The sequence below is a fragment of the Chelmon rostratus genome, chromosome 4, assembly GCF_017976325.1.
Source record: "Chelmon rostratus isolate fCheRos1 chromosome 4, fCheRos1.pri, whole genome shotgun sequence".
Lineage (NCBI taxonomy): Eukaryota > Metazoa > Chordata > Actinopteri > Chaetodontiformes > Chaetodontidae > Chelmon > Chelmon rostratus.
In genome coordinates this window covers 23,650,187-23,666,871 of record NC_055661.1, presented here as the reverse complement: position 1 = coordinate 23,666,871, position 16,685 = coordinate 23,650,187, and the positions used below count along the sequence as shown (strand labels likewise).

Below are 16,685 nucleotides of genomic sequence, written 5' to 3'. Positions count from 1 at the left end.
CCACACACATGTACCCATGTGCACAATACTCTTACATCACTGTGAGTGTTTTCCTTGTAAAACTCAGAAGGGATTCCTAAGTGATGTCATGCTGTGGAGTCAAAGAAAGAGGGGGGGTATAAATCCAAGGAAAGGATGGAGAAATAGATCGTTTTTCTTTATTTCCCACTGATTCATGTGTTCCAGCTATAAGGAACTTCAAGAGGTTTCACAAAAAAGCAAATTTATGTTGGGCATTCACGCTCCTCTACTCAAACACACAGGATGACAGGGAACAGACTTAGAGAGTCAACAGCTACAGTGGAAACAAGCAGCTTATTGAAAGAATTACTCTTGAACACCACTGACTGATGACTGTGGTGCTGAATAATCTGTGGGAAAATGATACCAGACACACATGGAGCAGGGGTTCCGGTAGAAAAAAAGCTGGTGCCAGTCCACTTATCCTGGAAGATTTCAATGTCAATTGGAAAAATTCCAGTCAAGTATTATCCCTGATTATGGCCCCTATTTTCCCAAGGTTTCGTGTCCAAGAGACTCGTGAGGACAACAATTTTTGAAATTGGCATTGCAGCCGGCAGCCGCAAAACGAGCTGCGCTGTAATCCCTCCAGGATTTTGTGCACCCTCAATGTACATCCACTAAAAGTGCTTGTTTTTGCCACTGACAGGATCAGACAACATTATGGAAAGGATCCAAACAGAGAAAGACCTTTTGGTTAAAAAGTAAGATCCTTTTTGTTTGACCAGAAACAACCGCTATATATCGCTCTCGCCAAAGCCACCAGACTCCATTTACAGAAACAGTAATTTTATCAGCGTTAAATACACTTAATTCAAACTGGACACAAACAAAATAAAACTCGCCAAAACCTTCTTCACTCGTCTTTCCACTGTTTAACCAACAATCACAACTCTGGTTTGATCAAAATAAACCCTTAATTCACTGTGTTCGCTGTGAAAATATTGGGAGAGGAGCAAGAGTAAGGGTCGGCATCAGAGAAGCAGCGGGGGGAAACCAGCGTGTGAAGCCAGAATATTTTCACATCCAACTCTGGAATTGTTTTCACCGGAGATATTTAAATATGTCGGACTTTGAGAGATTTTCCCACAAAAAAAACAAAAACACAACGGTAATTACCGGATAACAGAAACGCTGACATGCAGAGAAAGTTTCTCTCTTCAAACTAAATCAGTTTGTCCTTAGATTAACCTTTGGCCCACAAAAAGCCCATAAAGACAAGAAGCTGATAGGATCTTTCAAAGATCAAACCTTATGGTGGTCTGTGAGTGAGTGTGTGTGTGTGTGTGTGTGTGTGTGTGTGTGTGTGTGTGTGTGTGTGTGTGTGTGTGTGTGTGTGTGTGTGTGTGTGTGTGTGTGTGTGTGTGTCTTACCTAGGTATGGTATACAAGAGACCATGCTCTGGCTGCTTATGAAGTCTCTCAGACGTTTATAGTTGTCTTCTTTGGACATCAGGAAGTCGAGCCGATCAAACGTTGCCTTGTCCTTCCGACTCAGTAACTGCACAGAGAATAGGGACAGAAGAAGGGTGAATGAGAATGAGAGCAATTACACAGAAATAAAGTGCTATAATGTGTTGGCAACACACACAGAGAAGGAGAAATACAATGGAAACAAGGTCTTCATTCAGCTGCAATTACTTATGAGTGAAATCTGATATCCACAAAAGGGCTTTAAAAACAGTAAGAGCAGAAATGGAAGACATTTATATTGTACAGAATAAAACTGCTACTCTCTAGCTGGTTGGTTGTCTTAATGAAGTGCTTCTGTGCTCTGCAGGAGGGCTGCACTGCAGAGTAGTCAGCTCGTGGATGGAGTCAGCAGCGGTGGACACAGCTGACATATGAACTTTATAGGTTGGGACAATAGCAGAAAGTGCTAATGATACCTGCAGAGATCAAGGGTGTGTGCGTGTGTGTGTGTGTGTGTGTGCCCTTCTGTCTTCTGAGAGGCAGGTGTGATATGGCCTGGCCAGCAACAGCATTCTCTGACTGGTTAAAAGAATCTCTCCTGTGGTTTTGTGGACCCGAGCAAAAGAAATTTCCACCATTACATCAGAGCATCACCATGTCATTATGTAAGCTCTACATCTTCAGTGAGAACAGTGAAACAGATTGGTTGCCCCTCATGTGTTTTAAAACGGATACGGATACAGAATTTCCTGTGTATAAAACGTCTACAATCGAATGATGAGTTCAAAATATTCCCACTACGCAAAATCTGCTAAAATCTGCATGAAGGTACTGGTTTGCTTTGGTTATGTCACTGTGGGACACTGCCATCTCTCTGGAAACCGAGGAATGGCTGAGGTTTATGTTTGCTAAATTCTCTTTTTATCTCTGAAATGGGGCGAATTTAAGGTTTTCAAACTGTTCTAAATAATCCTTTATTTATATACTTTCCTGAACTCTGCATTTCATGTTGTCATGGCACTCGTGTGCTAGTTTTTGTTTGCCTTTGTTTATGTGTCGAGTGCTTTGGTAAAGATCTGTGTGACATCCCATGTTTATTGACAACCCTCTACTAATAAACCAGAAATGCCTTCAAAGTAGGGTAAATTTACTCACCGCCCATGTTTTGGTAAGTCTGAAGATGGGAGCACTTTGTAACGCTGACACCACAGCCATGACCGCATGGAGGTTGTTCATGTCACACAGTTTCTATGACAGGTGTAAGTAGCGCATGCATTAGGGTGTGTTTACAATTCAAACATTCAAAAGGATAGAACAGCAATGTGATGTTATACATGGATGTTTGTACCTTGGCAGTGCGAATGTACAGACTCAGCACCTCAGCTCTGATCTTCAACGTCTGTGCATGGAGAATCTCTCGTACCACCCAGAAACTCGTCTGAAAACACACACGCACGCGCACACACACACACACACGCACAGATTACTTACGAGACCAAGCAACATTCACAAACTCACCGAAAACCAGACCCAGGACACTGCAAAACTGATGACAGAGAATGATTTATGTGTCATATGTTACATTCTTCAAAGCACAATGAAGATTTCAGGGATGTACAAAGCAAGACAGCAAGTTCTGCCTTGTTAAACCTCCAGTCTTTGAGTCCAGAGCCAACAGTCTTGACAACTGTGAGCTGAAACCAGCATACGGCAAAGCAGGGGAGATTCTAACGGGAACGCTCCATTCCAGTCGATTAGAGATCAGTTCTTGACAAAAAACAAGAGCTTCAGAGGAAAATCCAACTGATTCCAACTGATTACACAACTGATACACACCATAACTCCTAGTATGTCAACCCAGTGTGTGTGTGTGTGTGTGCGTGCGTGCGCTCAGAATACTTGGCCAGAGCAAGAGTGATGTCGGAAATCTGTCTCTTTAGGGAGAATGCTGGGAAGCCAAAATTCTGATCACACACACGGACACACGCACACACACGCGCACACACACACACACCAATCAATCAGTGTATCAGTGTTTAAGCTCTGGGGACAGAGGGAATGGAAAGAGGAAAAGGAGAAGAGCGAGGGAAGAGAGGAGGTAATGGGAGGGGAAGTTAGCTTCAACGCCACAGGGCTCTGAGGGCTTTCAAAGCCTACAGCTGTCTGCACATTGTGTTCTGATAAGAGCGCCTAGGCAGACTGACCATCTCTAATATTTCTTCCAAAGAAGACACACTTCTATCTTTTTCGGTTTCTGGACTCTACTCTCACTTTGCCAATTCTTCTCCGCTGTTAGACTTTTGTACTTGCTCGATTAACTGACTCTGTGGTCAGCATTCCTCCATTCATGCCACAGACCACTAGGCGTGTTTCTTATGTGTGTCTATTAATTGGCACGTGTGTGTGCGTGCTTCGCCGTGCTTTTCTACATTCTTGATGTGCACAAAATCTAACCTACAGCTGGCTTGCCTGCTTTTTCCTGGAAACAGCCCCATGACTTGTTTTTGTTTCAGGGGAGAGGTGAGGAGCTGCGGAGTGAAGACATAAATTCATCCAGCTACTCTCTCTCAAGCTCTCCCTGTCTTGTCGTATAAACACATGATTCCCACTCATCAATCTATCTATGCAGGTATTGTATCTCCAGGAAACAGAGCAATGTGTTTTTAATTTTTACCATTTCACGAGGAGCTGTCTGTAAAGAAGATGGAGTGTTGAAAATGGATAGAATATACATTGATGGTGGGCCCTGACTTCCACTGGCTTCTACTTTAATTTGTATCCCTCGTCTTGAGACAGGTCCAACTCTCAAGATAGAAAAAAAACCTTCTCAAATGTCATATCTTCCTTCCCCCTTCAATTTACAGTAGACAGGAGTTTCCATTGACTGTAAAATGTGATTCCAATCTGGGAGTAAAACATGCTGCTTCACATTTAGTTTCCTCAGTGGTCTAACATGATCTGTGAGGTCAATCTGGACAAAGCATGTCTCGCTAAATTGCTATACCACTGGGGTTCATTACAGAGCCGTGTCCTCGTCAGCCTTGGCCTTTAAACCTGCACAGCGATGAGATCACTCCGAACGGCAGCGTCTACATAAGCGCATTAACGAGTGTGCATGTGAGACTGAGTGAGGGTTTGGGGGATACAGGGGTTGTGCAGACAAAGCCGAGTCTTTACAGATCTCACATTACACCCTGAAGCTAAGATCATGTCTTTGGTGCTGCATTTATGAGCATATCAGTGCCTCCAGATGGAGCTGCGAGGCCCCTGCGCTTCAATAACCATAAAAAAGCGGACGTGGACACAAGCTGATAGCTGTGGATGAACCCATTTACTGGCCTGAGGGGAGGAAGGGATGGGATGGATCTGAAGATCTGGCCAAAGATGGGGGCTACAGCTGACTGACAGACTTGTGTCAAGAATGACCCAAAAGTCATTGCAACATGAATGATAAACAAGCTGGGATAAGTTGGTGATGCTGCCCTTCTAAGATGAGACTCATCTGAGAATTAGTCACACCAGTCCTTTACTGTTATCTGACTACCTAGTTAGTGATGTCATATAGACAAGATATTACTTGATGATATTTTTAATATCAAAGTGTGACAATATTTTCCAGCTTATACTGTTGAATTTACACCAATATGATGCTGTGTGTTTCTTTTTGACTATTATATGAAAGTTACTGATTTGCACAAAACCCAATATGTCAGACTACTGTGCACTGATCACAATGGGTTCTGAATTATTCTCTCCTTGCCGCCGGCTAAACAGACTGGCCGGCTCTTCTCTGCACCATTGGCTCCCAGAGCGAAGTGCCAACAAAACAACGACTGAAGGAAGAGGAATATGGCTTCGGCTCATGCTAAGGAGCTTTCTGGGACTCTCCGCGCTCCCAGTCCAAGTCCCATTACCCAAAAAGCTCATTTTTCTTGGCTCCCGACAGCTCAAATGTGCGCAGCTAACATCTTGAATCACCGTTTGCGATGTGCTATACATGGAGAAGTTTCCACAGCAACACATTCTTGTTAGATCATCTCATATTTATACTGGAGGGCAATGAAGTGGGTCTTAAAGGAGCCTGGCAAAAACACTGGAAGGGGATTAAAGGGCATGGCTGCCCCTTAAATCATTACCCACAACTTCCTGTTGATGATTTCACAGGGCACTCAGGGAGCATGCCATGCACACTCCTGCGCTCATTTGGAAGCGTTCCTACATGTGCTGCAGCAACATGTAGAAGCACACTAATGATGTCATGAATGAAGGGTTTGTACATTGTTTAAGAGTAAAATTCAAGCACTTTGAAGCACTTTCAAGGCACCTAAATCAAAAATCATCTTTATAATCACATCTAAGTCATTACTGTAGATGCAACTGTGAAAAAAAATAAATTACAGAATTCATTTACATCCACAGCAATCAATGTATATTGTAACTTTACTTTTTTTACCCTATGATCATATGAACTATAATTGTATGTTTTTATCATAATATTTAATGTTTGCTAATGTTAACGCTAGGAGACTGCAAACAAATATGACGACGGATCTTTTCATTTCAAATATTACAATACTTTTAGTTGACATGAGTGATTGTGTGGATGAAACATGACGAAAATCAAGCATGTTTCATGAAGTATATTCAAATTCAAGTATGTTCCTAACCTTGAAAACGTAGCAGCTAAAATTAAGCCAAACTTTTAAGACTGTGTACAAACCGTGTCAATCCCGGAAGCAAAGACCAGCTAAGGACAAAGTAAAAAGCTTTCCTGCAGACGTGTTTCACCTGGGGCGTATTCATGACGTGTATGACCAGCAGGGAGGGGATTATCAGGAGCTGCCATGACCTCTGGGAGAGGTAGGGTGATGATTTAGGAGTTGGAGGTTGGGGCCAGACGACATAATGGAGAGAGGAGCTCTAATCTCTCTGCTTCTAGATGACCTAGGCTTATAAATCTTTGACACTGCATTAGGGGCTGTTTTCTCTCGCCTTTTAGAGGAGACCGGAGATAATGCTAAATGGGATACAAGAGCAAACTGTGTATGCATCTCACCTGGTTGAACCTGCGAGTGAAGGCCACAACATTTGGAGCAGAGCTGTGCTTCTCCTTCTTGTTCCAGCCGCAGCTCGACAGCTCCTGAAAACACACAAAGGAGCAGGGAAATTGATACCATGCACTGAAGCACAGTAGGTTTTTCTGTACACCAGCATTTTACTGAATGTGCTTAACATTCAGAGGTCACTCGGTGGGAAGTGGAGAGGAGGCAGACGGCGTGATATGATGGGGGAGAAAAGGAAGAAAGAAAAAGAGGACAAGATCCAGTCAAAGGCTCAGACACATTAATGTATGGTGCAAAAACAAATGGATAAAACGAGTATTCTGCTTCAGTGAAGCTCAGTACAGTGCTCATTACTGATTAAAACCATCCCAACATCGAACAGAAAACCAAGACACACATTGATTCTTGCTCAAGTGCCGTTTCATGGAAAAAGAACTCAAGCTCAAACATTCTGATGAAGTGATTAATTATTTGAAGGTACCTGTTGAACTTTTTGAACATCAGTGGCGCTACAGAGTAATGCTTTGAGAATGCCTCTATAGTTTGTATCTGTTAATCTGCAGACAGACCGTTCTCACAGTGGACATTGTGAGTTTCCATAGCAGGAAAACCACATCTGTAACTAATAGCATTAATGATAACTCAGTTCCAATTAATCCCAGAAACACCCACACCTAAATGTAATGCAGCAAAGTCGTTGCTGGCAATGACAGACATTTTCTTTGCAGAAGGAGGGACGTGCACGCCATGAACACAGGCGTTATTTGATACACGTTTCAGCCATCTGCAGAGGGCGGTGATGGTGGTCGTGGGAGTGCAATGTAAAACGGTAAAGGTGCTTTAAGAAAAGAGAGGATTGCTGGTTTTTGGTCTTTGATGGTCGGACATGCATCTGACCTTAGGGGCAAAACCAAGGACAAACAACTGCATTTTGCTGAGAAATGCTTGTTGGTTAGAATGTAAATAAGGTCAATAAAATTTCAAAAATGAATAAATAAATAACAGAAAATGTCCATCACAAGTTACCATTGGCCACAATAAAGTCTTTTTCATAATCATTTTGTTTGGCAGCTGTCAAAATGCTGAAGATATTCAATTTAAAATGACAAAAACAGAGAGAAGCTGCAAATCTTCACATTTAAGAAGTCATAATTAGTGTCGTAATATTTGATTTCTAGTTTCTAGTTCTAGTTGGAAAAATTATTAAAAATTAGTTTTCAGTGATTGAAATGGTCATTTATGAATTTTCTGTTGATCAGCTGTACAATTAATCATTTCCACACGTCTACTAATAAAAGTCCTACAAAGTAGCAGCAGCTGTGGAAGCAACAGTGCTGATTGTAATTTAATTACACTGTTAAAAGGCAGGGTGGTGAGTTTGGAACGCACAGAAAAATTTCAACAGCAAAAAAAACAGTCACGTCTTTTCAGAGTACCATGTTGGACTCAGGTCGTCCTCGGCCGCTGACCTCAGTGATGAGGTGAAGACGGAGACCACACAGAAACTGCGAGGGGAACCCAGACCCTCCATTGGCCCCTGCAGGCTGTCCAGCGGCCAGGACACTGACGTAACAGTAGGAAAAATGTTGTGCAAGCTCTCCTAATCCCTGCCAGCCCGGCCGAATTGCACTGTAATATGAACAGCTGAATCAGGCTGCGCCCCCTCGCCCCCCCCTCCCCCCCGACACACACACTATAGCCCCCAAGTGAGACTGACTGTCTGGAAGCAAGGATGTCGACCACAGTTCCCTGACCTGAAACGCGTCAGGACAACGCACTTGAAAAGACAAGTCATGCTCAGCCAAGGGAGAGTCTCTGAGCCGTTAGAGGCAGCCAGCGGGGGTAAAGAAGCAACATATCAAATACAGATGTTAAAAGCAGACATTCATGCGTGGGCCTGCCTCAGGGCCTATGTTTCCTGAGTCAGGATGAGGATACGAGGAGAGGAAAAGGAGAACAGTGGAGAGAAGATGAAGGGATAGTGTTAAGACACAGACACCGTAGAAGACCTAACAGCATCTACCCACAAGGTTTACAACTCCACAGAGTTAGGAGCATGTTGTCCCCATCACAGGATGGAGCTAAATCAGAAGGTAGGAGACACTCGCCTGTCTCACCAAGGAGAGCTGATGGTTTATTTAACATCTGTCCTTTTTAAATAAGCTCCCCCGTTCTTCCTGCCATCATGTCAATCATCCTCCTCTCCAACTTCCACACAACTTTGGTGATGATTCTTATACAAAGACATTCCACAGTTAGTGGGAGGTAGGTGTGTTTGTGTGTCTCGCAGCTCAGACCACCACCTGACCACCCAGGTAGGCGGCACACCCGGGAAGAGGCACATAGACGGCGCTGTATCTCACCTCGCACAGCAAGACCACAATATTTCAACAACCTCCACTGACCCTTCAATACTGGACCATCTGGGCCTGTCTTCTAAGGTAACCATCCATCCATCTGTCAATGCAGCCAGAGCTTAAAGTTGAGGCTTGAAGTGATTTAGGTTCTATTGTTCTTCAGCTGTTGTGTAATAACTGATGCCAGCACCTCGTGTGGATTTAAGCAGCAGGGAACTGATCCCGAGCCTCTCCAGAAACTAACAGGATTCTATTTCCTTTATTTTCTTGTGCCTTTATAGTCTCGTTTCACACTCATTTCGCATTACAAACTGCACAGCAGGCAGTTTTTTGTTGTTTTTTTTTTTAATCTAACAAAAATTTAGCCTTTGGACAAAGGGTTTGACGAGGCAGCTCTGGTAAGGAGAAGGCTTTAAATGCTGCAGTAAAAGAGCACAGTACAAAAAAAAAAAAAAGCCTGCTCCGCCAAACCACAGACAGCCTGTCATTTCCACATTCTGGTCTGGCTGAGCAGCATTTTCATTAAAGCACAGTCCTATGGGGCCGCTAGAAGCTGGCTGTATCTACGCTGCTGGGTGCGTATAGCTAACATGAGGGCTGTCAAGGAAAACTGACGTCAATTCTGGCTGAACATTTGAGTCGTCAAAACGACTGACTGAGCTTTTTTTTTGTATCCAGCTGAAGATATCAACAGAGATCAGATTCTTAGCCGGACATTAACAGCATCCCAAACTTTACCTCACTCAAAACATGTTGAATGTTAAAATGCACACTTCTAGATCTCAATATCCACTCACTCAGCTTTGGTTTGCAAGCACATTGTGAGGAGTGTTACTAAACACTGGTGCAGGCTGAAGATGATAACCGGCTGCAGCTAAGCCACAAATTGCGATGACCTCATGTGAGATACCACAGCATTTACTTTTGTTTTTGTCTACATAGTAAACAGAAAAATGAAGCGTTTGAATCCCAGGGACTATTAGGGAGAGGCCACAGGCCAAGATAGGGAGGGCTGATAAAGATGAGGAAAAGGGTGGAAAAAGGGAGGAAGATGAGGAAGGGAGGAAGACTGATATACCGAGGATGAAAGGAAGGAGTACAATGGAAAACCTGCACAGTTGTGTATGTTGCTGATTTGTGCTTCAGCTTTTAGCGAGAGAGGAAATTTGAACTGACTGCCAGGTTATGTCAAATTTATGGCACCACTGGTCTACACATTTAAAAGGCAAAAAAAGAAAGAGCAGAGCGGTAGAACAGAAAAGAAAACAAAAAGGTCGTAAAATGCATTGTTGTCTCAGTCAGACAGTTCGAAACTATAGACTCTGGCAGGGACCTACAAGCCAGCAGCAGCCTCCTTGCTGTGCACACCATGGAAAGAATTACTCTTCCAGGAGCTCTTTTAGTACATGTACTCTATGGGATTCTTATGGAAGTACAGGCCATCTATCCTGTCAAAAAAAACCCTGTAAAACCAGACTGAACCTGTTCCTATATGAAGACTGCATAGTGGATTTGCTTAATATGATGCTGTTGTAATACTTGCTGTTCTATTCTAAAAGAAAAGAAACAGAAACACAGATGCATCATTAAATGTGTTTTGGCGCAGCAATCCAATGACAGCTTCTTAAAGTGTTCCATTGGCAGCTTCATAAAACTTTGGACAAAATCCCCTTTGACGAGGAAAAACTTGTCATTGTGGATTTTCTGTCTCGCCTGCCAAAATATTATTTTCTCCACCTTTCACCAAGATAAATGTGTATTGATCATCATGCCGAGAGGCTGTAGTGTGGGTGGGATTCCCTTCTGTGTTTGTTGTGTAATCTCTCCACCAGAAAACAACATGTGCAGACTACGGGGCCTTACCCAGAGCTTGTATGCAACATTTACATCTCACTTACATTTGTGAATGCATGCCAGAAAACAAAATACTTGAATAAATGTTTTGTTTTTGTTTTTCTTCTTAATCTCACAACCAGTGCTGGATACCACTAAGGCTGCAGGCCAGAGTATGAGAAACGTCACCGACCTCCATCATCCGCCTCACGAGACCTTCAATCTGCTCAGAGGATTTCGGCGCTGGGTGCTCAGACATGTGAGGAACTAACATACTTCTCAGCGGTACGTAAAATGCAATCTGATAGCTGTTCCCTGCGAGCTCAAGCAATGCTTGCCAGCCAAAGCCACTAAATTACATACTTGGCTGTTGTCATGACTGTGTGTCAAAAACAAAGGCACCCCCCCCCTCCCTTCAAGCCCCTCTCACGTCCCTCTACATCACTCAATCTCTCTTTTCCTCTCAGCTGCTATTTCATAAACATCCAGCTGTAGATCCTCAGCCACACGTCTGATTATGAAATTACAAATGGCCCAGAGGGACAGACGAACAGACGGAGATGAAGGGAGAGAGTCCGTTTATTTCCACTTATTCCCTTTTTATTTTCACTTAAGACTTCATTTTACTCTCTCCATTTCTCTCTCTCAGCTAATCTAAGAGCTATCCATCCAGAACCAGCCAACATGCTATAACCCATTAATAATCAGTGCCTCGTAAATTTAGATGAGAGAAAAAGATTTAGCTACAAGTCTCTTGCATCCCCCCTTCCCCCCTGCTCTCTATGATCCATCTTGTCTTTTTAATGGCATCTTATTTTGCAACAGCCAATGAACATATCAACAACTCAGCCGAGGGCTGTTCATTAAACACAGTCTGTGCCGCACTAGTGGTTATTTTATCATTAAAAAAATAATAACTTAAGGCGTTCTCATCAATTATACCTGCACTCCCAACAGAACAAAAGACTTTCAGAGCTCTTTGTCAGTTTCTCTTGCATCTTCTTGCACACTGTCCATGAGCACTGTGCTGACAAGGGCACGTTGTGTGTAGGAAGTAAATTACAGCAAAGCTCACGCATGGCAAAGTCTTATGAGCTGTCACTTGCATATCATCTAAAACAGATGGGTTTTCATTCTGCGTTTGTCTGCTGTGTCAGAGTGGCTTGCGTTCAGTTCTGAGCTTACGATCCTAGCTGTCTTGAGGCCTTTCCAATGTCTAAGAGTTATTTAGGAACACTGCCCTGTCCATTTAATTTGAGTTGGGAAGAAAAGAGGATAGTGAACTGTGCTTCCTGTCCAGAGAGGTTGGCCAGACTTTATACCAACTACTCACACTGTTTTTAGTGTCTCCATCCACAGTTGCCATGTAATCTATTATTATCTCCGCCAGGCATTTGGTAGTGTGTGTGTGTGTGTGTGTGTGTGTCTGCAGCAAATCTCACATAATACTGGACCCATCAGCCTAATATTTTTGTGCACATTTATGACTGTTTGCTCAAGGTCCTCTTGCGGTTGCGGTGATTCACAATTTTTGAAAACCTATTTTATCGTCAGTTCCATTTCATTCTGTCATTGGCTGCTTCAGTCTGGAATCTGGTTTCTGGCCTGTTTCGTGGCTAAAAAACCGACATCCATAGAAAAGTTTGGTCTCATCTTGAACTGGAGCAACTGCAGATTAATTCCATACTTGATATGCTATGATTCACTTAAATTAGAGATGACTGAATCTTTTTTGTTATCGCCGCCGCCATCTTGACTGTAAACCTGGGCAAGATCTGCACTGTATGGAGCGCACAACTTTAGTTGCTATTGCGATGATGAGTTATCTTTTCTTCCTCATCCAGCGGGCTTAGCGAGACCTTTCAGGCTGCTCTCCATACATCTGCTCCATGTCAGTGCTGGAACACTTGAGTTAATGAGATCTTCTGTTCTACTGCAATCCTGTCTGGGGCAATTTTTCCAACTCATGCCAGAATGTTTATGCGTCAGATACACATGTAAAAATGTTGTAAACAAGCGCGTGCATAATAGAGTTCGGACAGTCGGTTTCTCTCTATGGAGCTCTCTTTCTCACACACTCATATTTATATTATATTAAGACAGTTATGATGTGTTTATGGAGGGAGAGGAAATAAAATCACCAAGAGAACAAGTCATAGCTAGCATACAGTCATTTAGACTATTTTAAGTAGAAGCGGTTATAATGGGAATGACTGCAGCATTGGAAGAAAGGGAAAAAATTAACATTAGAGCAGCTCAAACATAACTGCTGATACACAACGTTTAAGCCATACACAGGACAACATTTACACTCCACAGTAATAAGACTAAAGGGAAGGCTCAGTTTATCCACAGTAACTAGGTTGCAAGGGCATTCACAGGCTGTGCAGTAAAATCATTTTTCAATCAGTACACTCAAGGATCAGCGACACTTGGAGCCATTCTGGTGGAAAATTTGATTCGTCTTTTGTTTGTTATTACGCAGAAAGTCAAAATATGTCAACTTTAAACCCTCTGAAGAACATCTGGACATATCCAAGTTCAGTAATGCATGAAACTCTTCTGAAGATATCATATCCAATCAAAAAAGGTTTGACTTCCTCAGAACTATTCCAACAAAGAAGAAGAATTACAACATATCACATCATGGAAACTGATACTCTTCATCCCTCTTTCCACTCTAAAAAATGAAAATATTTGTTCTAAATTAAAACACATTCTCACCCCCCATCCTGTTCATTACTGTTCCCCATTTATTAGTAAACCCTACTTTAACTATCATATATGTGTGTACATGTGGATTTCAGTGTAACATGGCATTTAAAGGGTGCTTAAAGGACTTAAATGGGCTGCAGATCAGTAAAAACACTATTGCACAACTCAGGATTCAGTTATTTAATATTTTCCTATTCAGGCAGTGGGCCGAGTGAAACAGCAGGCGTGCACCAACACACACATACCTGGCTTTTCCCATCATGTGACTGCAAGGAGGGTGAGGAGACGGACAGCAGTGGAAACTCGTTGGGTTTTAGTTCAGTCACGGCGGTGCGGCTTCTTTTTTCTTTTTTTTTTTCAACCAGTGCTCTGAGACAAAAGCACAGTGAGAGCAGGAAAAGGCCTCTCCAGTCCACCCTGTCCCTGCCAGGATGGTGCCGGATCACTCTGCACTCTGTTCACTCTGCTCCCTCTCTCCCTCCAGACTGTAGCCTTCATCTCCTTGTCAGCCCTCCCCCTCAATCAGGCCAGTGACTTCCTCTCCTCTTGCTCACTTCCCCTCCCCCTACATCTGTCTTCATTCCCACTACAGGTCCCTGACCATCATCAGCAAAAAGTGAAACCACATCCCTGTGCACCTGACCCTTTAAATCGTAACCCTGGCACATTATTTTGCTAAATTGCTAAATTGGACAGAAATGCAGGAACACTTTTTCATTAGGTTTATAAAACCGACTCAGTTGGTCACTCAGTCAAATCAGACCAAGCACAGGAGTGTGTTCGCAACTATAAACCTTTCAGTGGCCTATGAGCGAACTTGGCCCTGTGCAGTTAAGACAATGGGGCTGGAGTCCAGACGACGTCAATGACTTCCTTCAGAGTGAAGAAACAGCAATTCTCCAGAGAACTTCAGTCTTTTCCATTACACAGACAAAACAAACTATTTACAAGACTCAAAAAGGTCATGCCATAGTATTGTTGTTTAAATGAAATCAAAACAGAGGTCTAGGAATCGTGCCAGAGGAGCGTGTGTGTGTGCTGTCAGCTGAGACTGAGTCAAGTGTTGCATATATGCAATATCCAGTCAGACTGTACCACACCACACTAGGCTGTGGTCTGTATGCTGCTTTTATAAAGCCACAGTGGCCAACCTTAAACACAGGTTATACATGACTGCTGTCAAGAACGGCCTGACAATCCGAAACAGAGAAAAGCATGAGATTACACTCGATCTCACAGAGGCAACAGTGTGCAAGACACAGATGGCCTTTTGTTGCATCGTTATGATATGTGGCTCCGCGTGGGAGTTTTGATCACAGCTGCTCATAGCGCAGGGTGTCACAGGGACGTCAACCACGTGGACATTTTACATGGGAGAGAAGAGAGAGAGCCAGAGGGAGAAAGACAGCAAACGGAGAGAGCGAATTCTTAAATAAATACATATGCAATTGTGTGCATTTACCACTGAACCTTTCCCATTTGTGTGCATTCTCACTGCATAATTTCAGGTGTGAGGGTGCATATTTCAACCTAAAACACAATGTCTGACAAAATGTGTTTTAAAAGGAGCCACGAACTCAACAGCCCTGCTTGACTTCTCACACTAGACTAGGTGAAAGTAGCTCACCTCTGGCTGGATGGCTTTGAACACAGGAGCATCCATGAGCGTAATCTGGCCCTGGAGGAGTTGAAACACAACAGATGTTAGACTTGCTATGTTCGGATTGAGAGAAAGCAAAAACAACTAAAATAGAGAAAATTTTGCACAATTTCACTATTAGCACGCTGCCATGTGGGAGCTACATTATTGTACATGAGGAAAAAATCATAAATTGTCAAATCTGAGGTAAATAAACTAGTAGTTCAATAATTAAAGTACAGTTTTTGCTAGAGGCACTCTGTCCTCGTAAGCAGGTGGGTGTGACAGGGGTCTCTTATTAATTGCACCAATAGATGCCTTAATATACTGTGGAGAGATGCGAAATGAAGACACTAAAGGGAAAAAGAAGACAAAGAGTACCCTCTTGTGGTCGAATGGGGCATACCAAGGCTAAATATCACAGTATTAAAATAACAGTGCAGACACGATGAAGAACATGTATATATACATATATTTGATTAATTACAGCACAATCTGGAGCAACATTATTCCTCACAACAAGGTAAGGCTAATGCTACAGAACTGTGACTTCTGCTTGTTCATAGTTGCCATGGAAAGTTTGTGCAGAGGCAGCCTAGGGGAAATCCATCAGTGGCTGCTTGGCACTGCCAAACATCATCAATTATTACTGATCCAAACTCTGACCCCATTTCCTCCTCTATCAACCCATCTCCTCCTGCCTCAAGTCAGCACATCAAAGTTGTGCTTACTGATCATTTCATTTTTTCAAACACTCGAACACACAGGTTAACCAGACACGGACAGACAGACTCGTAGACACAAACACTTCAAAAACTTCACTTACTGCATATTCTTCAGGGGTGACCTTTAGCACATCAAACACAACAGCATCAAAACTCTTCTTCAGGTCCGAAGAACCCTTATCACTGAGAGATTCTGAGCTGCTGCTCTTCTAGAGGACAATCGCGCGCGCACACACACACACACAAACAAACACACACACACACACAGTTGCATTAGAAGGTAACAGGAATGATGGCTGTGCTGCTATAAGAACAAGGTTATAAAGTGGGGGTAGAGAGGTGAGGTATGCAGGGTTTGAGGGTGTTAAATCACCATGGTAAACCTAAGAGCCACAGAAAAATGCATTAACTTTTCAGTCAGAAAAAAAACCACTTAGAGTAACTACATCCTGTCACATTCTAAACATGTACTAAAGCTCTCAATGATGGAAAGTGCTTGGAGAAGCATGCAAAGGCGAACGCGTGAAATGAGTGGGTGAAGGTCTGGCGAGTGGGCATGGCCTCACCTCAGAGACTGTTGCAGCGGTGGTGGTGATGCTTGATCGACCATTAGGGAGGTCCATCTTTCCCACACCATCTAGCTCTAGCGCAGGAGACCATTCATCATCCTCAGCTGCAGCAAAGCCCGCCCGGCACTCTGGAAACACACACACGCGCGCACGTGCACACACACACAAACACACAAAACATGCCACAGTGAGTAAATTTTGCACCACACCTTGACCATTATCACCTGCAAACACAAAAGACTGAACACTCAGCTTGGAGCAGCAGCACCATCTACTGGCTGAAACATGTTAATTCAAGCCTTCTCAGATTCAGTTTATCATTATAAGCTACTAAGCCAACTACAGTGCAGA

General features: G+C 43.1%; 1 protein-coding gene across 2 annotated transcripts in view; it reads right to left on the bottom strand.

Moving 5' to 3' along the window:
* Positions 1-16,685, bottom strand: part of ralgps2 (Ral GEF with PH domain and SH3 binding motif 2) — a 70,412-nt gene that overhangs the window by 33,300 nt on the left and 20,427 nt on the right. For both annotated transcript variants that reach the window (XM_041934635.1, XM_041934636.1), the window contains exons 3-9: positions 16,332-16,462; positions 15,867-15,974; positions 15,029-15,079; positions 6,490-6,573; positions 2,782-2,871; positions 2,589-2,681; positions 1,395-1,521 (exon numbers count right to left, since the gene is read on the bottom strand). In XM_041934635.1, coding sequence (XP_041790569.1) covers positions 1,395-1,521; positions 2,589-2,681; positions 2,782-2,871; positions 6,490-6,573; positions 15,029-15,079; positions 15,867-15,974; positions 16,332-16,388 — 610 coding nt within the window. In that variant the 5' untranslated portion in view covers positions 16,389-16,462. The remainder of the gene's footprint in view (positions 1-1,394; positions 1,522-2,588; positions 2,682-2,781; positions 2,872-6,489; positions 6,574-15,028; positions 15,080-15,866; positions 15,975-16,331; positions 16,463-16,685) is intronic.